This window comes from Podarcis liolepis (genome assembly GCF_965112155.1).
Source record: "Podarcis liolepis genome assembly, chromosome: 1".
Classification (NCBI taxonomy): domain Eukaryota; kingdom Metazoa; phylum Chordata; class Lepidosauria; order Squamata; family Lacertidae; genus Podarcis; species Podarcis liolepis.
Window position 1 is genome coordinate 4,351,176 of NC_139554.1, and position 22,877 is coordinate 4,374,052.

Consider the following 22,877-nt stretch of genomic DNA (forward strand, 5'->3'; position numbering starts at 1 on the left):
GCAAGTCCTTAAGCCTCATGTAAATTACGAATCATCTGTATAGGTTTGAAGAACAGAAAGCCAAAAATACTGGCAATATGGCTAGAAGGCTACGTTCAGCAGTAAGGCTGTAGACCTGCATTTGCCTGTCAGGAGTCAATTCTTGTTGATTTTCATAAAGCTGGGGGAAATTTATCTTCTTGGAGGCCTTTTCAGGGAAAAGCCAGAAAGGATCAAGAAAAGAGCAGCCATTTAATCTGGAGGAGACCTTGACTTTGCTCTTACGACTTCATGATGGCCAAAACAATGATTTCCAATAGCTACTAAAACTTGTTTCCTTCCGCCTCAAGCCTTGGGAAATGAGACAAATACAACCCACAGTGAATTTTAGGAAGTTGTTTCTTTTCATTCTTTTCCTTTTTTTACTAAAGACTCTTGTTATAAATTACACAAATAACTTTATAAACAAATCATTCCCCCCACGTTTTGTTTAAGTAATAACTTTATCAATACAAATAAAGAAATTTCAAGTATGAAAAGTGCATTATTGCAATAATACCTCTTTGCAAGTCCAAAGTCTTGGTTTAGGGTAAAACTATAAAGTGTAAAAAAAGGAGCAAAACAATCAGTGCCATCTAGTCAGTCAAGGAATCCAATACCCTGAACCGTGTTGCCTGGTGTGCTACTGGAGGGGCAGGTTTGCATAAGGAAGTTGGACTCGTCTCCCATTTTATAGATATAAAAAATAGATCTGGTTGTTCATCTTGCTGACGTTCGCAGCTGCCATGAATAGAAATTTCCAGCCAGCAAGTCCAGAGTGGTGCCCTTGGTGTCAACCGTTCTGAGCTGCGGCTTGCATATTGCTGATTTCCTCATCCTCTTCATGGGTTCGTTTCAGACTTCCTGCAAAACAGGTGGGGCAGGTGGAGAAGGTGGCTAAGAGGACAGAAACAAGCTTTCCAAAATGGTTCGAGTGGAACCAGACCTGTTCCACAAAACATTTTCATTTTGCTGCACAATTCCAATTAGAAGCCAATTTTTCTATCCTTGTTTTGCCCATTTTAAGCATCCCAAAAGAGTTAACAGCCTGTCTCCCTGTGCTTCTCTTCCTACTTCTGAAATAACTCATTTCAGTCATCATGTATTACAAGATTATTTAGTTTCAAGGGATTGCGGCAGAAGTTCAAATAGATTTAATCAAATATGAACCAGGTTGGTTTCTATCAGCTTTGAGTAGCTTCTCGTGGTAATTTTTATACTCTGGATGTAGGCGTGGGGGACCTTTTCGATTCTACAGGCCAGAACCTCATCAGAAATGGACTAGGGGGGCACATTTGACAGGTGGGCGGGGCTGCATGCTTGTCAATCACAGGACATCAAGAAGTTGGTAATTTGACCTTGACAGTTGCTGCTAAAACAATGTGTGCCCCCCCCCCCCATTTTAGCAGGGCGTTCTGATGCATACACTTTCCTAATTAGGGAGGGGTTTGTATTGGGAGCAAGTGAAGGGGAGAAATACACGTACATGAAGAAGGGTAGACGATGTCCATACCGCCAGTACTACCTATTTTATTCTGGGTAGAGGTAGCAGTTAGCAAGGGATTGCATACAAATCTGACTCAGGAAGGAGTCTGCTTGGAATTCCCTGCTGAAAGGAAGGTTTCCCCCTTTGTTTTAGAGGGGATTAAAATGCAAATCTTTGAGAAGGCAGGCTTGGCAGTGACTGCTCTGGAAATGTGCCCCTTGGGCTGAAAATGTTTCCCCGCCCCTGCTACACAGAAATACATGCTCACCCGTACTGACAGACAGTGATTGCTCCAGCTGCCGAGGAGACATCATCTGGATAGTTAACTTTGCTAGATAGATGGCTTCATATTCCTAAAAATAAAATAAAAAATGAAGCAGCAGCAGAATGACTGGATTGGTACAAATGGGCAAGAATTCACCTGACATTGGGATCCTGGGATAAAAAGAACGAGAGGGCAGCTAAAGGAACATAAATGTTTACAGCCATGAAGGCTGGAATATTGCAAGAAACTGAGGTGCGGGAGGAGAAAGAGTGGTTCTGGATAAAAGTAATTGTTTCTATTTGGCTGACCTGAGCCGTTCCAGAAAGCCACACCCACTGTTTAGGGGCAGGCACCAGTGAGCTACTCAAGAGTCAACATGGACCAGGACTACACCTGGTCTACCTGTTCTGGTCTACCAGAGCAGAGCAGAAATGGGGCATCTGAGAGAATTTTGGACACTGTGGCTCAAAGAGATTTTATGCCACCTGCCTTAAGCTCAGCCATGTAAGGCACAGAGACCCCTGCTGTTGAGACCTACTGCTCTACACCGGCCACGTGGTTATCAACATAAAGCTGATAAGTTGTTTATTAAATATCATTAATTTTAGGTATCTTATGCTTCTGTTTTACATATTTTACATTTGTTAGAATTGCTCACATCCTCAGTACAGCATCAAAGCAAACAAAATGATAGAAAAGGCCAAATACCGGTAATGTACCAATTAAAACTCCAAACAGCCAGGCAAGATATAATGAAGTTTTTCATTTAAGCCAATGCGTATCAGATACTTGGGGAGGCCGGGCCAGACCATCAGTACGAATATCATATTTCTACATCATCAACAGGTAGGAAAACAACTTACCTGAAGTTGATGAACAAATCCAGCATTGGGATTAATACAAAACCTTCTTTCTTGCACGTATGTAAATGCATCCCTACAAGAAAGAGATTCTCCATTTTCATCTTTAATACCAGTTTGCATTTGGTTTCTGACTCATTCTTTTGGTATTTACTTTCAGTTTAGCTATGCCTGTATTCTGCCTTCAAAAAGTTTAGAATGACATACAAGGGCTCCCATTCAGGAATTAGTCATGCCCAGACCTGCTTAACTCCATAAAGGCTTACAGCCAACAACAACTTGGTCCAGTTAGTTACTTAAACAGGTTTTCCTTATAGAAGATGCTGAGAACTGACCCTGCTGTTACATGTGACATTTATGTTATAAGCATTAAACACTGAACAGAGGGCCAACTCAATGGGAACATCTGTTGTGCGAGGCCTGCCGAAGTGAAGAGGCCAACTGAAACTAAAACCTCACCCCACTCATCATCTTCATCCTCACAACAGTCCCATGTTGAGTGCCACTCCTATTTCACAGATGGGGAATTGAAGCTGAGAATACAGTGATCCCCAGGCAGAAGTAGGACTTAAATCCAGGAAACCTGGCTAAATGTTCCATTCACTGGACCAAGACAGAGTTATTGTGCATAACCTCATCTATCTCAGGCTTCAAGTTCTCTATTAAAACATGAAACAGATGACCCACATAGCCAATCTTTATCCCCAAGAGTCCATTACCCCTAAGAAATTCTCGCTGCATCTCCATCCTTTGTAATAAGGCCATCGCTGGGGCTCCCTCTTCACTGGGATCAGAATTCTCTACAGATGTTTCAACCCCAGAATTCCCTTGCCCTACAGCATATCCAAGACTGTTTTGTCTCTGGCTGTCATTCCAGTCAGATGTACTGCAAGCACTGCACTCTGTCAGCTGAGGTGGCGATGGAGGAGCAACAAGGCATGAGCATACTGGAGGCAATCAGCACTGGAGGAAAGTTCTGTGCAGAGGGAACATGCACACCTTTCACTAAAAGATCTTGGTCTTTTTGCTGGGAGAGGTCACAGCACCAGTAGCAAGTGTTACAACCACCACCATCACAAAGGCTGAGAAAGGGGAGAGAGAAGGAGCAACTTGGCCTGGCACTGAAAGAACACAGCAGACACATAGGCCTGTTTTGCCAACTTCAGTCTGCAATATTTTATGGCAGTTTTTTTGAATAAGTTGCACAATATTGATCAAGTTGTACAACTGTTTTTAATCCCTTCTTGTTGTAAAGCAGGGTCCCACTCAGCTAGTCACTAGACATGGAGAGCTGCATTAACAACAAACTACAACTAGATGGCCCTCGTGGTCCCTTCCAATTCTACAGTAGAATCATTCAAGATTCCCATTTTGGCCATGTCATGACTCAGCGGCTGAAGACCAATATCCTCTCCAAGGGATGGAAAGCAGTTTAAAATCACTTCTGTACCTGTACTTCACTCCAAATGTTTCCATAATATATGCAATAACTAGGGCAGCACTGAAAAACAGAAAACAAACCAACAAAAACAAGTTAAGATATGTCAGCCATGCCTTGGGATATTTTCTTAAAATAAGTGAGCCTTGTTACCTTCTAGAAATCCCCGCGTTCCCATGGACAAGAACTTTTCCTGAGAATGAAAAGAATTGCTTTACACAAAGCAGCCGGAGCTTTTACAGGCATTTTGTATTGTTTGTACTATTTAGTTTATATCCCACCATTCAGTCCTCAACAAGATCCAAACACGTAATGTCCAGCGGGCTCTTCTTATATTAAAATTAATTTAAATCATTAGCATAACCAAACACAGTCAGTAGCAAAATCAGCATAAACATCTTAAAACACATATAAGCAGGAAGCAGAGTTCGAGCCTCAGGAACTTTATTTCCTTCCGCATTACCTGCTATGTGGTATGTACCCCAATGAGCCTCCAAGGAATCTGGCCAGTAAGGCTTAACTAGATGACACCAACTATCACTACACATCTTATAGCATTCACAAGAGGGACTGTATCCCAGTCCATTACCAAGTACATCGACCCCATCTGTATTTAGGTAAAGGTAAAGGGACCCCTGACCGTTAGGGTCAAGTTGCGAACGACTCTGGGGTTGCGGTGCTCATCTCACTTTATTGGCCGAGGAAGCCGGCGTACAGCTTCCGGGTCATGTGGCCAGCATGACTAAGCCGCTTCTGGCGAACCAGAGCAGCGCATGGAAACGCCATTTACCTTCCCACCGGAGCGGTACCTATTTATCTACTTGCACTTTGACGTGCTTTCGAACTGCTAGGTTGGCAGGAGCTGGGACTGAGCAATGGGAGCTCACCCTGTAGCGGGGATTCGAACCGCTGACCTTCTGATCCTAGGCTCTGTGGTTTAACCCACAGCGCCACCCGCGTCCCTTCAACTGCATTTACATGTAGCTAAAATGCAACACATTTGCATCAAGCATCTGGTAAATTAGGTGGACAAGCAAAGTGAGCATACGTACCTCCGGTTTGTAAACTCCCATCAATAAATGCCTTAGTCTAAAGAAAAACATAACAGACACAGATTCCGTTCCAATTACTGCCATCTCGAAGAGTTCTTAACACAAATGCAGCCTATTTGTGTGTTCTAGAGTATCATGCACTTGAGGAAATTGTAAATAACTTGAGCCCCAAAAGATTTATAATATGAAGACTTAAAACATTTAGCAACCATTGATCATATTCATCTTTATACTGTATTCTTGCTAACAGAACGCCAATACAAAAAATGCTTAAATGCACCTGCTTTTAAAAAGCACCCTAAAAACACCTGCTGCTTTCAAGTTGCTTTACATTGATAGCAGCACATGCAATGGTTTAAAACTACTTCCTCAGAATCCAGTGTATAGCAACTCAAAGGCCCTGAAAGGTGCAACTAGATTCCCACACGTGGTGTTTGTAGCCCTAGTTATATTTATATTTTGCTATGGACATCAACATTCTCACAGGAACACTTCCAAGCGGAAAGATGTGTTTTGTAACTCATGGATGTGTGCAATCAAGGTATTTCCTGCCAGGCCAGAAAAATAGTGTGAAGATTTAAACTGCTCATAAAATGTTGACAGCACTTGGGTTACAGACTACCAGTGATGTTTATCTACCCCAAAACCTAAACAATGACTTTAGCTACTGCATTTCTTTAGAATTCTGATTACTGTTTATCATTTTTATTGTGGATAGTATCACAGGCAACTCCCCGTTTGTGCAGGGATTGCGTTCCAGTCATGGCACAGCCAGCCCCCAACCCCGTTCTGCCCCCTTCCAGGGCCAAAAACTGCACTCACGTTGGCAGTCACGCACAAACGAACACGTGCAAAATTATCACTGCCCATATTTCTGCTGTTAGCCTCCCTGGGCACTTTTAGTGGAAAAGCAGAATAAAAACATGTAAAATAAACAACTTTTTCAGTGCTCAGTTTTATGGCAAGAATTAACACCCAAGATTCATTAAAAAGTTTTTAAAGTGACATGGCAATTTAACAGGGTAGAACGGAAGTGGGGGGGGGGATTCCTCATGGCCCTCCGAACATAATTATTGTTAAGATGTTGTGGGGGTGGGACAGCAGAATGGAGAGCTCATTATTTTTATTAAGGTTTTAGTGCTCCTTGTCTTAAAGCAGCAGCAAGGGGGCCTAGAAATATGAAACGCGCTAGCCAGCTTGGCCTAGCACAAGTATTCAGACATCCACATAGCCATTTCAAGAGCCTCCCTCCATTACCAACAGTTCACAAGAAGTCCATGGAGTGCACTTTCAGCAGATGCCTGCCATGGGCAATGGCCATCCAAGGGGCAGGAAAGAACAAAGTGCAGAAAGTAAAAAGACAGATGCTGAGAAAGCAACTCAGATGTCTTGCACAGAGTGAATAGCAAGCAGACACAGCCATTTTTGAGCTGAGAATTGCATTCTGTGACCCGTCCCCCTTAATATCTGATATGACAGTTACCATGGGTACAATTCACTGGGAAGTTTCTCCGGCATGCTAAAATGAAAGGGAATCCTGCAAAAGCAGTTTTATGCAGGACAACTTCCCAGAGGACTGTACCCATGGCAACCAGAAATACTACCAGTCAGGGGCTTATCCACAAGACCATTAAATTAGGTGGACATTGCAGGAAGAATTATTTATCAATTTAGCTGAACTGCTTCAGAGATGGATTGTTTCTTCTCTTTCACTCGCACATTGGGCTGCATTTGCTCACATGATTTCTGAAAGATATTAGGATGAAAGAGTTTAACTCACAAGTCATGCTAAACACTTACCGTCGGGAAAAATCTGATTATATTTTCAATGGGATGATCTGCAATATCCAAGACTAAATACCTACAATTAAAGTAAGTGTGTTAAGTACACAACCAGAATCTTCTAGAACATAACATTCTCATCTTCTAGAACATTAACACCCAGCCTGAAAAATGTTTCTTTTATCATTTGAAGCGGATATAAATATTATATATATTATATAATATAAATATAAAAGTTAAAAGGTCCAACATATTGTTCTGTAACGGAATGTACGATAGCCAAATGACCCCTTCTCTGTTGTAGCAAAATTCCCTCATGAAACCCATGAGGCAAGACTTCAGGAGAATTTCAGGAGAAAAACTACTAACAGAGTAAGGTTTTATCCTCCATTCTCTTCACTGCTGCAAAACAGCTCTAAAGACTGATTTGCATTCCAGGGCAAGCAGGGTTGGGAAAGACTATCTGAAAGCATGGGAGGGACACTGCCAGTCAAAGCAGAAAGTACTGATCTAGATTATCATTAAGACAGCTTTCTGTGGGTTGTATCCAACTGTCATTCTTGCCCCGTCAGTGGAAGAAGGGGACAAGAATTTCTCAATGATTTCTCACCCCCTCTGTAGCTCCCTGCTCCAGAAGGCTGGCGGACTCTCCAGAGCAGTTTGGGTGGCACATGGAGGGCTGCGGAGGGGAAAGGGAGTAGCTGAAAATTGCTTCCTTCTTCATTTCACTGAGGGAAGTCGTACTGCCAGCTGAGCAACCCTTATTGGGCTATCGCCACATGCAGCTGTGGTGTTACATGTACAGTGGTACCTCAGGTTACATATGCTTCAGGTTACATATGCTTCAGGTTACAGACTCCGCTAACCCAGAAACAGTGCTTCAGGTTAAGAACTTTGCTTCAGGATGAGAACAGAAATCGTGTTCCGGCGGCGCGGTGGCAGCAGGAGGCCCCATTAGCTAAAGTGGTGCTTCAGGTTAAGAACAGTTTCAGGTTAAGAACAGACCTCCGGAACGAATTAAGTACTTAACCCGAGGTACCACTGTACTTTGGTCCTTAGGCTTCCCGTCTTTGAACACCAGTTTTGGTCAAGTTCAACAGGAATCACTTTCAGCCATGTTTGAAAGGAATACAGTGCAACTGTGGGAAGGACTATGTCAGGGATGAGGAACTTCAGGTGTGGGGGCCGAATGTGCACCCTAATCTCTCTATCTGGCCCTTGGAATACCCCAGCCACACCCCTCACTGGCCCTGCTTCCTCCCCAAAGCATTTTGCTTTGTCCTTACAGCAATCTCGTTCCTCACAGGAAGTCATAAAGAAGTTCTTGCACCTGTCTTTCTGACATTCACGCTATGCAATATACCTGCCAACTATTGCGATCCACTGAAACGTTTAAGCATTACCTGCAATCTTGCTTTGCAGTGTAAAGACTGAAAACTACACTAGCACAACAAGCACACATTGAACATGACGTATTTTCACAACATTGATTTATAGGTTACTTACCTAAATAACTGCTGGAAGTTTGGTTTAATAAAGTTTGCTTCAATATTTTGTCGTATGCATATTACATGGGTAATTCCATGTTTCTGAAGTATAGGTAGCTGCAAAATGAATGTTTGAAAAAGTGAAAGCTCCTTTCAACTAGCATACAGAGTAATAATATTGCATTATGACTAGCTGATAGCTTTATTAAGACATTTTATTAAGACAATATATTTAGATATTTAAAATGCTCGGTAAGACCATGAAGGCTTAAAACCAAACACACACAACAAATTCATTCTTGTGGCCAGTGCAAAACAAGCCGGAAGCCTGCAAAGTTACTGTGTGGCTTTGTTTTAAAAAGGTGACTTTGTTTAAAGCTGACAAAAACTCAGGAGGAATTACTTTTCCACATTCATTTGAACCTTTCAAAATAGGCTGGACAAGCTTCTGGTCGTTTTGGGTTGGCAGAAATGTGCAGCTCATCAATAAACAGTGCAATTCTATTCAAAGACAATTAACATTGTGTCAGAAAGTGTGCATTTTGCAGTTTGTTTATTTAAAACACCTTTCTCTGTCTTTCCTCAAGCAGAGTCCAAATAGCAATCAGTAGAAAATTAAAATGTGACGGGGGGAAATTTACACATGACAATCAAGAAGAAGGAATTTATATTGGTTTATATGTATCAATAATTGTGTATTAATGTAAGGTTTTTATATGTAACTGTATTTTTGTAAAATTTGTTGTTGTTCAAGTTATTGTGGTTGTTATTGAATTTATATACTGCCCTATACCCGCAGGTCTAAGGACAGTTTACCAAATAAAATCAGAATATAAAACCACAAAATACAGAATTAAAATGAAACCAACAACCCAATAACACCCCCAAACAACCACCACCACCCATTAGTGGCATAGTGGTCTACTGCAGCTTTAGGGATTTTTTAAATACTGCTTAAGTTTTTTATATTATAAGTGGCACAGAAATGGACAGGAAGAGGGTGATCAGGAAGAGTGGGGGATATTGAAACCAGTTCCTTCTCATCGCCAGGTCACTTCCTGCTGAGATTAAGCTTTCAACACTTTTTCTCCTCTGCAGAGGCGGGGGACCTATTAAGATAGTCTGCCCTAGGAGGCTGATGGATCCAAAGAATTTCTGATAGCTGATATGATTGGCGCTAGCCTCTGGAACACCCAAAGGGCTTGGGCCATTGACATGATCACCCTGAGTGCCTTTTCCCTCTTCATTACGCCCATTTGGCTCCCCACAGTACTCCAGAGCTTAGGCTAAGGAAACAAATTGGGGCACTGCTCAAACACGAGTGGAGGAAAATTCCAGTAAAATGCAATTGAACAATGGGCCTACCCAGCAGCAGTGAAGGCAGCTAAGAAAGTATGCTTTGCGGTCTCCATTGGGTCCTAACTGAGCCATCCAGCAGAGCTTTTCTAGATAGTGCAGGGCCTTTTAGTCTGCCCCAAAGGAGGTGACAGAACTGACGGCCGTTTACTGTGACTTGTTTGCAAAGTATTTTGAGGATCATAACATCATTTGCATCCACACCGGGACTGGGACCGGGACTCCGCGTACAGCAGATGAACCTTGAGAGGTACCAGAGAACCGTGTAATTGTTATGTTAGATGAGTTTTAGTTAGTAAGGACCGATGATGTGGACAAGGTGCTTTGATTGGTCAGGGCAACCATTTGCGCTCTAGACATGCAGGGAAGAAACCTCCTTGCATGTCAGTTCTGCTGGCTCTTTGGGACCTCTTTGGGCTTTGGGCTGGGTCTCCTCTTCGAACCACGAGGACTCTCCCGTGTGCTCCCCATTATATACAATTTTGGGTATGCGTGCAGGGGCCTGGAACCACCATCTAGTTTGGGAGTCCCCTGTACTACTAGTACAAGGTCTGTTCAAGATTAGTTCCTGTACCTGTTTTTCCTACAAAAAAGGACCAGTGACCAGCATTAAAATATTCTAGAAAGACACACCTACCTTGCTTTTCATAGCTGAAGAATACGGGCCCAGGAACAACCCAGGTAAAATTTCCTTTAAAAAAAGGAGAGAGAAAGAGAGGAATAAAAACTCAATCTACCTCAGTAATCTGTTAGAAGCTACACAAGACCAACACTAGCAGTAGAGTTTAATTACACTAGTATTAACTGGATGCATATATGGGATCTGGAAAGAGCTCTGTGGTTTTACCTGAGAAATGGGTACTTTTTTCCAGTATTGCTGGCACTGGGGCTACGAGGGAATCTTGCACAACAGAAACATAGGAGGTGAGAAAATCCCCAGCCACCCACTAAGCTTGCAAAGGACAATGACAGAGAGAAAACCACAAGCACACTTCTTGGTATTGACTAACAGAATTCAGGCACAATATAATAAAAGGTTTATGAGAAAGGCATTTATTCTTTGCTGATAAATGACTTGGTATATTCTGCCTGAGAGCAGGGGGAGAGAGAAACATGAACAAGTTTGAGGTGACAGAGAGGTGGAGAGAAAAATCTAAGCAGCAGGGAGCTGCCTGCCGCCAAGGTAATAATATCCCAGAATAAGATTCCAGGAACTGTCTTGCCTCACTGAAGCTGCAACTCAAGCTTCCCTCCCCCACCAGCTCCTTCTAGACTAGAATGTTTCTCTTGCCTGTAATCCTCAAAGGCGTCTCAAAGCCTTCAAAGGTTTGAATGTAACAGGACTGAGATAAATGCACATCACTGACAGTATAGTTGCTCTATGCTAAATGCAGAAGAAAAGGATGTGCGATCTTACACATAGGTTAACGTACCACCCCACTTTTTCATTGAATAGCTTCCTCCTTATCTGATACTACCTTACCATCACTCTGAACTAGATAATCTACAACCAAGATTCTCCAATACCCAGTATGCGGCTTGCCTACTTGAGCCATTTGGATTGTTTTACTTAACTATTTCTCAAGGTTCCTGCAATACAAGAGGTGTACTCTCTTTTCTGGGAGAGCTTCTGGCTGCTTAACATGAAAATCCAACAAGCAAACCATAATTCACTGCATCTCAATGCTAGAAAGAGCTTTTCCTGACAATTTTTTGCATGCCATGCAAACCACTTCTTGTGAACAAAGCCTACATCTCCAAGAAATAATGAGGGCTTCCCCTGTCAGTGTTCTCTATCCAGCAAAAAGACTTAGAATTCAGGAAGTTTCCTATGCAAACTGCAAGTTTAGGAGGGAGTTGCAATAGCCTATTAACATTTTAATTTTACTTTGCTGAGGCATCTGCCAATCCAGACAAATTCACTTTATTTCTCCCTTCACTAAATATGACCAGTACTTAGCAACCTACAGAATTGTTGTCTTACTCTTAAATTTAGGAACAAATTCAGTGAGTGTTACAGCATGAGCATCAGCTTTTCCTACTGTTCACAGACCAGGAGAGAAACAGCAACTTCCAAACAAAGAAATAGTGGTCCCTGCAGGCTCCTGGAACATGTGGAGAGGAGAATGAGTGACAGATATGTGCAGAGAGCAGCCAACTGGCCAGGAGCAAAGATAGCAGAGACAACCATTTTTGGAAGGAAGGTTAGGGCTGGGAATTGCCCACAAGGCCCAAAAAGACAGCGAGGAAAGGGAAGGTCACAGATCTGGGGACCTTGAGTAGGTCTCTCTCAACTGGACATTAATGCAAGATAATGCCTAGATGAATGAGAGAAACTGGGTGTGAGTCTAGGGCAAAAAAAGGAAGGTAACAAATTTTTTGGTAGTCCAAAACTGCACTTGGAATTACAACTATCCCTGTGTGTTAGTCCTGTCATTCCAAGTCTTCTCTTGGGTGTTTCCAGAGCAATCGTCCCCAGTGTACCTCTGCAGCACACCTGAGTGTCTCAGGGCATATGGTTTTGCTAAACCCTAGCAGCACCACCACCACCACCACCAAGTCTCTAATGAACCAGGAGCTAGCTTTGATTAAAAGAAACAGCCATACCTGCATCTCTCTTCTCATCGGATATGTCCAGTCCTAGAGAGAGAAAAATGCAGTGTTCACTTAACAATCATTTTCAGTAATGCCCTTAAGAGAACCAACTGTTTTTCAAGGAAAATCTGGTAGACACAATGTTTTTAAGTCTTTGAACTGGGTGGAAAAGATACACACATATATAACACGATCTAAGTTACATCTTATTCAACATGTTAAGTTGTGTATATTTCTCATTATCATAATTACAGTTTGAATAGTGAATGATGAATTATAGCTTCAATCACATAAAAACTAGCAGAAACTTCACAGACTGTCAACAAAAAGGAGTCTTGCAAATTACAACTTTTATATAGGCAAAGCAAAAGAATACACATTTATTCAGTTAGCAAGTAGTTAAATTCCAGATCCTGAATAGACATGTTTTTCAGACATCAAACAGACTTTTACTTCATCATCAAAAAGGCCTTCTGAGATTCAACAGAACATTTAAGTGTGCTTGGAATCAAAAGACTACCCAGAGTGGAAGTTTTGTAATGTCAAGGGTGCTAGCTACCACAAAAAGCATATCTAAGAGTTGTTAGAAATGACAAGAGCGGCAGCAAGAATTTTTATCAAGTGCTGATTTTTGTCTGTTGAAATCAACATTCTTAACTCTCCTCCCCAAGGACGTGCTCTACAGGGAGGTCTCTGCCTGTTGGCAGACCAACTCTGCATTACCAAGATGTCTGCAAACATGACATGAAGACTGGCAACATTAACTCCACAGTCCACAGCAGAGCACAGAGAGACACAGAAACGAGACACCTTCATCTGCCCCAGCTGCAACATGTCTGTCCCGTATAGGTCTCTGCAGCCACACCAGGCGCTGCAGTCTTCCAACAATGGAACACTCTTCCACTGTCTAGAGACAGACAACTGCCATCAATTCCAACAAGGCTCTGGTGTAACACTGACAGCTCCTTTTGGAGTGGTAGAGAAGCAGGAAACATGCAGAATGAACTACTAGACTTATTTAACTCCTCTGCATTAGTTTTTACCTATTTGCATTTTGAAAGGTATACTTTCATGCCAAATAAAAGCTGGTTTGATCCTAGATATTTGGCAACCTGCTTTTTATAGAATATTTACAAATCTAGAAAGTGTTGAATGAACAACAGTTAAGTGCAAATGGTCAGCTGTTGGTTTCATATTAAAATATGAACATATCTTGCTAAAAACTGATTTAGAAGCACATGCATTAAATATTACTCATACTGTTGCTACAAATTCACTATTTCTGGTCTGTTCCTACCAATGAGCTTTCACAGAATTCTGGCATTTGCTATGATTGTGTATTTTAAAGGGGAATTACAGTTAAATGCAGATCATGCAAATTCCGATTACTGCTCTTTGTTTACATATTTATTAAATACTTCAACAGGCTATGGTGTCTTAGAGAATTTAATGTAGACAATCACAACAGGTTTGCAATCTAACAATTGGATAAGCTGCACTATTCGATTTGAACAAATGCTAAGTTTTATCTGTCACTCCAAAATGATATTTTTAGGTTTTAATAAAGTTCTGCTTATCTCATGCCTTTGAAATGGAGTTGGTTCTATTTTGAAAAATCTAAACTTCATAAAACCTGCCCAGATATATGCCTCACACAGTATAGGCGTGTGGTCTTGTCAGATTCTCTCCAAGAGTATCTGCAAGTCAGCATCTGACCATGGTTCAAATGTGATGTGGTCAAAATGAATGACTCTGTATCCCAACAATAGGATAGTAATGATGCATTATAAGCCCTGTAAATTGGAAGGAATGGAGGACTTGTAATTTTACCTCCTCTATTTATGAGCTCCAGGGTACATTGCTGTGTCTGGACCTTCAAATAGCAACAGTGGCTTAGAACATTTTTCTCCAGCACCTCCAGATGAGAAGATTGCTGGGCTTCCCCCCCACCCCAGACTAAGATGTACCAACTGCTATTCATGATTTAAAACCTCAAGACTTGGTTATTGCAACATGCTCAGCATAGACCTGCTCTTCCTTTCTTCAGGACTGTAGCTGATGCAGAACTAAAAAGGATGGAGAGCCAATAAAATCAGTAATCCTGCATCTATTTTAAAGCTTTCCACAATTTAATGTACTGGTTTTAAAACAGGGTTTAAAAGGTTGGGCTATAGTTTAATCAGTCTTAGAAACTCAATATTAGCTAGGCACCAAATAGCTCCTTAAACCAGGGTTACAGTCACAAAACGGAATGTCAAGTTGCCATTTTTGGGCCAGATGGCTCGAAAATCGTATTTTTCAATACGGCTTTTTGGTTCCTGAAATTTGTTCTGATTATGTAGGTAAAATATCAAGGATAGAATTCCACAGGATGCGGCATGAGTGTATGAAAACGGTCAAGATCCCATGATCCCCAGGCCTGCATCTCCAGATGGTGGAGATGTCAGGCACCATCCTGGTGCCCAGGCAGCTTCACTTGGTCGCAAGTGGCCAAGAGTCAGGCGCAAAATGCGCCTGGCAAATTTGGAACACTGATTTTAATTTCTGTTTTTCTTTTGTCCCCTCACAAGATATGTCGGCTGAGGAGAAACTCCTGCATGGAACTGCCCCTCCATGAAGCAGGCTGGCCAGCAAGGGCATGAAGGACAGCATTTTCTGTGTGCCCCCCCCATACTTTTTAAAAGTACCAGTACTTTAATACATCACACAGCTGACTGAGTCGGGGCAATGGGGAAAACCTTACATTCCTTACAATGCACAATTATTGCTAAACAGGGATGGTAAAACAAACAGCAGTTAAGATCATTCTGGATTCTGAAAGGAAATGGGAGAGTCTAAAAATAGAAATGAAGTACAGCATGATTGTTTGCGCATAGGGGTGTGTGAAACAGTAGGAAGCACCAAGTGGGGCTGTACACGAGATAAAGTTTAAGACCACCACTTAGGATTTATTATATCTTAATTTTATTGTCTGCTGTTTTATTGCAAGTGGGCAATTTACTGCCCTGCAACTTGCTTTTGGTGTAATATATAAGATGATGAAAAAAGAGAATTAATAAATCTATGAGCTGACAAACACAAGTAGGAATGAGCAAAGGTACACACCACTGGGTAAGGTTTCCCAATAAACCTTTGTCAGGTAGAAGCAGCTAAACAGGAGAGAATGAGACGGATGCTGGCAGTGACAAAACCCTGGAATTCTCTAGGGTGAAGGACTGAATAACATGGACCTTCAAAAACCTGCTGTATGGGACTACAGGCACATCTAGTCCAGGATTCTACTCTCAGAGGACGACTAGATGCCTCTGGGATGCCTGCCAGCAGGATATGAATGCAACATGAGCACAACAACTGCCTCTGGTAATGCACAGCCATCATAGAATAATCGAATTGTTGAGTTGTAAGGGATCCCAAGGGTAGTTCAACCCCCTGCAATACAGGAATGACAACCAAACATTCCTTGAGAGATGGCCATCCAACCCCTATTTAAAAACTTCAAATGATATAGAGTTCACCACTTTCTGAGGTAGCCCTTTCCACTGCTGAACAGCTCTTGCCATCAGAAAGTGCTTCTTAATGTATAGCTGGCATTTCCTTTCTTGTAATTTGAATCCATCGGTTCGAGTCCCCCACCCCCACCCCGCAGAAAACAAGCCTGCTCCATCTTCCATGTGACAATCCTTCAGATATTTGAAGATGGCTCTCATATCTCCTCTCAAGTCTCCTCTTTTCCAGACTAAACATCTCCTTCAAGCATTCCTCGTAAGGCTTGGTTTCCAGACCCTTGCTCATATTGGTTGCCCTCCTCTGCCCACATTCCAGCTTGTCAATATCCTCATTAAACTATGGTGCCCAGAACTGGACAAAGCACTCCAGGTGGGTTCTGACCAAGGCAGAATAGGGTGGTGCAATTTCTTTCCTTGATCTGGACACTACTTCTGTCAGGCTAGAATTGCACGTGTTTTTTGCTGTTGCATTGTACTGATTGATGAAAAGCAGCCATTGATAATCACACCCTCCATGAATTTGTCTAAACCAGTTTTAAAGCAAACCATCATTGGTGGCCATCACTGCATCTTATTATAGTGACTTCTGCAACTGAATATGGACTGTGTGAAGTACTTCTTTTTACCTGTCCTGAATATTGAACATTTAGCTTTGCAGAATGATCCTTGTTTTTGGCACAGAGTATAAAAACTTTTCTCTATCCAATTTCACTATAATTTTTTTAACCCTCTTATGCGCCTTTTCTCTAAATTAAAAAGCCTTAAATGTCACAACTTTTCCACATAGGAGAGTTGCTGCAGCCACTTGATCATTTGGGTTGCCCTTTTCCAGTTTTTCCAGTGCCACAATAGCCTTTCTGAGGTGAGGCAAACAGAATTGTACACAAACCACAGATCTGCGTAAGGGCTTTTTGTTATGGGCAAGCTTATTTCCCAAGGATCCCTAACATGGACACCTCCTTTTACACATACCGGGTTTACCTTTTCATCTAACCATCCTCCCCCAATACCTCTGTCCTGGTCACTTCAAGCCCTGACCCACAACCAGCATTATAGGGTGGAAGAAAGAGAACATCACTCTTTACGCGGTGTTGCTGTATTCTCCCGTTTTTTGTAGTAAACGGATGCTGAGTCAAATGCGCCCATGTAGTGCGAAGAGTCACACACACCCATTCAGGGCAGAATGGAAAAAGGAGATGAGTTGTGGGACTTCCCAAAAGAAGCTGCAGGCTACAAAATGTTAACCACTCCCCCCTCCAAACACACACACACACACCAGCACTGCCACAATGGTGTGGCATAAAAATCACGCCAGATCTAATAGGGTAAAAAGAGAACATATAAAACATATGCACATACACAGACATTCACACGTAGGAACACGGGGCGCTGGATGAACCACAACGCGACACGCCCCAACCGAGAAACGTGTCTCCCCCAATTCACACACCCCCAAAAACGGGAGGAAGGTGGGGGGCGAACCCTTGAAGACCCACAAGGGTCCAGACACCCAAGGGTGGGAGGAGTCCATTATCAAGGTCGGTTCCTGAAGCCCCCCCCCCTCGTTGCAAGCGACCCCCTCCCCTTCCCACGACGGGGGTGTGTGTGTGTGTCTTGTGTGTGTGTGTGCAAGTAGTAGTAGAGGACAGACAGCACAGCCCGCCTAGTGACCGATTCCAGCCATTGAGATGCTGAGGCGTCAGGAGGGGGGAGAGGAGGGGGGGGAGGAGGAAAAGGCGGGCAGGGGGAGAGGAGAAGAAGACCCTCGCCGCCGCCGCCCCCCCAGCTCACCTCAGAGTCCTCTTTGGGCTGCGGCAGCGCGGGGAAGACCGGCTTGGCGAGCTCCATGGCCTCTGGTCTCCCCCTCGTGCCTCTCCCTCCCTCCCTCCCTCAGGCGCTCTCCTTCCCCTCAGGCGGTCAGTGGGGCAGGAGCAGGACGTCGTCGTCGTCGTGGTGGGCGGCGGGCCTCGGCGCTCGGGAGGCGGCCAGGGCGAGGGCGGCGGGGAAGCGAGAAGGCGGAGAAGGCGAGGGGGGAGAGAGGAGCGGCGGCGGCGGCTCGCGCCCAGCCGCCATGCCGCTGGCTGGGCTTGGTCGGCGGCCCCTCCTCCTCCTCCTCGGTCGGTCGGTCGGTCGGTGTGAGGGAAGGCCGGCCGCTCCGCTTCTCCCCTCCCCTCCTTCTTGCCCCCGCCCCCTCGCAGGCGCCCCGCGCGCTCCGCCCGTGCGCCGCCCCCTCCTCTTCCTCCTCCTCAGGCACCAACTGTCGCTGGCTGAGGCGAGCCGGCCGGGAAAAGGGAGGGGGCGTGGCCCCAGAGACGTGCCGTAAAAGGAGTGGGCGGGACGCGCACAGAAACCCGAGCGGGGAAGAGGAGGTGGGCGTGGCCCTAGGAAGGGGTGTACATCAAAGGAATGGGCGTGGCAAAGAGCGGGACGTAGAAGCGTGGCAGGCAGACCAGCGCGGGGAGGGAGAGGGGGCGTGGCCCTAGGAAGGGGCCGGAGATGGGATGGGCGTGGCAGGAATCCCGGGGGAGGAGGCGGGGCCGGGCAACAGGCAGAGCGCCCCGCTAGTCCTCCGGTTGTGCGCATGCGCGAAAGTGTGCCCGGCGCACAGAGAGCTTCGAAAGCGTCTGTGTTACCTCAGGCAGTATGGCGTGGCTCTGGGAGCTGCGGGTTCGAATCCCCGCTTCGGCCGTGAAACTGCCTCTGGCTAACCTTGGGCGCCATAGTCACCGCAGCCCCTTCTCCTCACCTGCATCGCAGTGGGGGGGGGGTTGTGGGGATAAAACGGGGAGCAGCAGCAGAAGTTTAATAGAAATGTAATAAATGCCCCAGCTGCTTCCTCCTTGAATTTGCCTCATGCTTTAAAAAAAACCCAAAACCCCATTTTGATCAACATCAGTATTAATGGATTAAATCTATGCTTCCAGGTGTCATAAGAAAGCTGCAGAGATAGCGCAGGATAGTGCGCACCCCAGAAATGATCTCTTTCAGCTTTTGCCTTCTGGAAGAAGGTACAGGGTTATAAAGACTGAGAAACAGTTTCTATCCAAATGCGATTTTGGTTTTAAACGCAGTGTAAGGTAGTCTCTGTGGGAGTATATTGTATTTAAAAATGGGGTATCAGACTTTTTAGGGGGCTAAACAGGCTGGGATAGCAGGCTTGTGTGTTTTTGAATGTCTGATGTAGATTTTTTCAATTTCGTTCTGTATGGGACAGTGACAATAAAGAGTATTGTATTGTAATACTGAACCAGGCAGAGGGCCTTCTCGGTGGTGGCCCCTGCCCTGTGGAACACCCTCCCATCAGATGTCAAGGAAATAAACAACTATCTGACCTTTAGAAGACATCTGAAGGCAGCCCTGTTTAGGGAAGCTTTTAATATTTGATGAATTATTGTATTTTAATATTTGGTTGGAAGCCACCCAGAGTGGTTGGGGAAGCCCAGCCAGATGGGTGGGGTATAAATAATAAATTTAATAATAATAATAATATTGCAGATTTATAAACTGCCTCACAGCCCAAAAAGAGGTGGGGCACTTTCCCCAGGAGGCTTGGCTGACACTTTCATTGCATATCTCTAGGCAGCATAGGAAAATGTTTCTCTTCCTCCAGCTGTGGGCTGATTAACAAACTATAGCCTTTTAAATGTGTTTGTGGGAGGGAGCTTATTGGTTTGTTTTGGTCTGTGTTTTGTTAAGTATTTTGTGTTCTCGTTTTTGTATTTTTATGCTGTGATCTTCAGGTGAAGGGCAGTACAGTGGTACCTCAGGTTAAGTACTTAATTCGTTCTGGAGGTCCATCCTTAACCTGAAACTGTTCTTAACCTCAGGTACCACTTTAGCTAATGGGGCCTCCTGCTGCTGCCATGCCGCCGGAGCACGATTTCTGTTCTCAGCCTGAAGCAAAGTTCTTAACCTGAAGCACTATTTCTGGGTTAGTGGAGTCTGTAACCTGAAGCGTATGTAACCTGAAGCGTATGTAACCCGAGGTACCACTGTACACAAATTTAATAGATAATAATGTTCAGCAAGATAACATGCAAACGCTTATGGGCTGCATGAAAATAAAGCAATCCCTTCTACACTTGTACGATAACGTTCCATAACAAAACAATTGGTCACAAGGAAAGTCACCTTGAAGAAAATGTCTCCAGTAACTGCCTAAATGTCAGCATGCCAGGTGCTTGTCTAATTTCAGATGGCAACGGATTTTGGATGGATGAAGTTGCAACACTGCTGCACTTGTGGCCATCGCAAGGGCACATCGCTTTGTGGCAGCGAATAGTACTCAAGAAGCGAGCATTCATGGAGGCCCCATCCAGAAAATGATCTACTTTGCCCATTGGTTGCTCTGACACCATGCTCTTTGACTTACAGTGGTGCCCCGCAAGACGAATGCCTCGCAAGACGGAAAACTCACTAGACGAAAGAGTTTTCCGTTTTGGAGGTGCTTCGCAAAACGAATTTCCTACGGGCTTGCTTTGCAAGACGACAATGTCTTGCGAGTTCCTGCGGTTTTTTCCCCTTCCCCCCCTTTTTCTAAGCCGCTAAGCCGCTTATCAGCTGATCCGATAAGCCGCTAAAAGCTGCTAATAGCGCTAATCCGCTAATCCGTCAATGGGCTTGCTTCGCAAGACGAAAAAACTGCTAGGCGAAGAGAATCACAGAACGGATTCTTTACGTCTTGCGAGGCACCACTGTATTTATTTTTATTTTACTTCTGTCCTGATAATTATATACTGGGGTGTGCTATACAAATCTGGTAAGGGGATGGGGGGCACACAGATCTGAAGCCGAAACAGCAGAGCTGTGTCCCAGATTCAACCCCCAGGATTTCCAGGCAGGACCTACACGTGGGATAAGTAAGTACATTTAAATGTGGCACTTCTACATTTCACGTTGGGTTGGCCTACAGTTTAGCATGGTTGAGCACAGCGCATTATTCTTAGGAAAGGTTTGTGTCCAATCCTCCACACCTCCACTTACAGCAAACTCACCTGGTAAGGTGTGCCTAGGAAAGGGCTGATTCTGGCTTGCGTAATTGGCTTCCTGGGAAAGGTGCTTCCCGTCAGAGCAGACAGTCTTGAGTGTGACAAACCAATGATCTTCTCACTAACCGCAAGGAAGCTTCATATGTTCATAAATGTAAATGAACATGGGTTATGGCCCACAACGAATCTATTGCCACTGGCAATCCAGTCCTCAAGTGAGGCAGATTTGGCATCTGGACTACTTGTGCAATTATGTTATTTTCATTAATACGGTGTTTGTCTGATAATGTGTGGTTTGTTGTTGTTGTTGTTGTTGTTTAGTCGTGTCCGCCTCTTTGTGACCCCCTGGACCAGAGCACGCCAGGCACTCCTGTCTTCCACTGCCTCCCGCAGTTTGGTCAAACTCATGCTGGTAGCTTCAAGAACACTATCCAACCATCTCATCCTCTGCCGGCCCCTTTCTCCTTGTGCCCTCCATCTTTCCCAGCATCAGGGTCTTTTCCAGGGAGTCTTCTCTTCTCATGAGGTGGCCAAAGTCTTGGAGCCTCAGCTTCAGGATCTGTCCTTCCAGTGAGCACTCAGGGCTGATTTCCTTCAGAATGGAGAGGTCTGATCTTCTTGCAGTCCATGGGACTCTCAAGAATCTCCTCCAGCACCATAATTCAAAAGCATCAATTTTGCTATGCCTAATAAAGGATTGACTTGTTGTTATTTTCATTATTAAAGGAAATCTGGCATACACCTCCAATGCAGCCACTGTGTGAAAGCAGGAACTTTTTAGGTAAAGCAATATTCAGCTGTTTTTTTCTAGATTTACTCCTCTGTCATAGTAACAAGTTGCTGCAATTTTTATCCTGCTGAATATTAACCACTTGTGTAAGAGAAGGGCATTAGATCAGTGTTACAGCTCCTGTTTTGCACGCAGAAGGTCCCCAGGTTCAATCTCTGACAGCTCCAAGTAGAGTGAGGAATGTCCCTTGCTTAAAACCCTGGAGAGCTGCTGCCAGTCAGTGTTGACATTACTGAGCTTGATGGACCAGTGGTCTGTCTCAGTAAAAGGCAGCTTCCTATATTACCATGTCTTTCATTGGGATAACTTCTATTAGCGTAAGAAGCTGCAAGTCTTGGGTTTTAGTTACTTCTTACTGACAAACTAAAAATACGCATGGAACCTGCTTTGCTCCGTACGCAACTGAGAACTGTTTTCATTTCTGCTAAGGAAGACTTCGGTGTAACCCAAATCCTCGTTCAGGCGGCCAGCAAATGTCAAGTCAGTAAAAGTTTGCCAAATTTGCTTCTCTTTGGGGCAAGGCCAAGGCGCATTCTAGGGCTGTAGGATTAGCTATTTATGGGGACCTGCCAATGTTGTAATGCTATATTGTAAACCGCCCTGTGATACTTGGATGAAGGGCGGTGTCGAAATTTAATATAAATAAATAAACGTTGAACGGATGCCCTAATCCTCCCTGGTGAATGCTCAATGTTTTGGCACGAGAATGTAAAAGTTCCGCAAGCATGAATTGCACGAATGCTGCGACTGAGCATACGCAGGGCGCTTTTCCTTCACTGTAGGTACCAGGTGCATAGGACTGGTTAGACAAAAAAATAATAATAATGGGGAAGCTATCAGAACATCTGGGCTAGCTACAGTTATGGCTCCTCTGTTTTTATTATTTCATTTTATACCTTTTTATATTGCGAACAGGTCTCCGGAACGGATCCCGTTCGTGACCAGAGGTACCACTGTACACTGATATTAGTTCGCCTGTCTTCCCAAGTGATGTGCAAGCCACCCAGAGACCTGTGGGCATAGGGCAGTATACAGTGGAACCTCAGTTCCTGAACACCTTGGGAGCCAAACGTTCCGGCTCCCGAACGAAAACTGGAAGTAATTGTTTTTGAACATTCTATGGAAGCCAAATGCCCAGCATGGCTTCTGACTGGCTCCAGGAGCCTTGGTGGCCGAACTGTTTCAGGAATCGAACAGACTCCTGGAATAGATAAAGTTCGGGAACCAAGGTTCCACTGTACAAATATAATAAAT

The 22,877-nt window shown here is 44.1% G+C and overlaps 1 protein-coding gene and 1 long non-coding RNA gene across 2 annotated transcripts in view; one reads left to right on the forward strand and one right to left on the reverse strand.

Moving 5' to 3' along the window:
- Window positions 1-360: 360 nt before the first annotated feature.
- STYX (serine/threonine/tyrosine interacting protein) lies at window positions 361-18,055 on the reverse strand. The gene is made up of 11 exons (XM_083516182.1): window positions 17,637-18,055; window positions 12,352-12,384; window positions 10,382-10,435; window positions 8,408-8,505; window positions 6,920-6,980; window positions 5,120-5,156; window positions 4,221-4,260; window positions 4,080-4,130; window positions 2,633-2,705; window positions 1,773-1,857; window positions 361-882 (listed from the first exon to the last, which is right to left on the reverse strand). Exons 1-11 carry the CDS (start codon window positions 17,691-17,693, stop codon window positions 812-814), a joined length of 660 nt encoding a protein of 219 aa, XP_083372308.1. The 5' UTR covers window positions 17,694-18,055; the 3' UTR covers window positions 361-811.
- Window positions 4,267-22,877, forward strand: part of LOC310712974 — an 84,344-nt gene continuing 65,733 nt past the window's right edge. The window contains exon 1 of the long non-coding RNA XR_014529055.1: window positions 4,267-4,690. This is a non-coding gene — a long non-coding RNA (uncharacterized lncRNA). The remainder of the gene's footprint in view (window positions 4,691-22,877) is intronic.

Bases quoted from the DNA above. Each gene is read 5' to 3' on its own strand.
- STYX (XM_083516182.1), bottom strand. From the start codon at position 17,693: ATGGAGCTCGCCAAGCCGGTCTTCCCCGCGCTGCCGCAGCCCAAAGAG. The intron at 12,385-17,636 runs GTGAGCTGGGGG...TTCTCTCTCTAG, and splicing joins AGCCCAAAGAGGACTCTGAG to GACTGGACATATCCGATGAG. The intron at 4,131-4,220 runs GTAACAAGGCTC...TCTGTTTTTCAG, and splicing joins AACGCGGGGATTTCTAGAAG to TGCTGCCCTAGTTATTGCAT.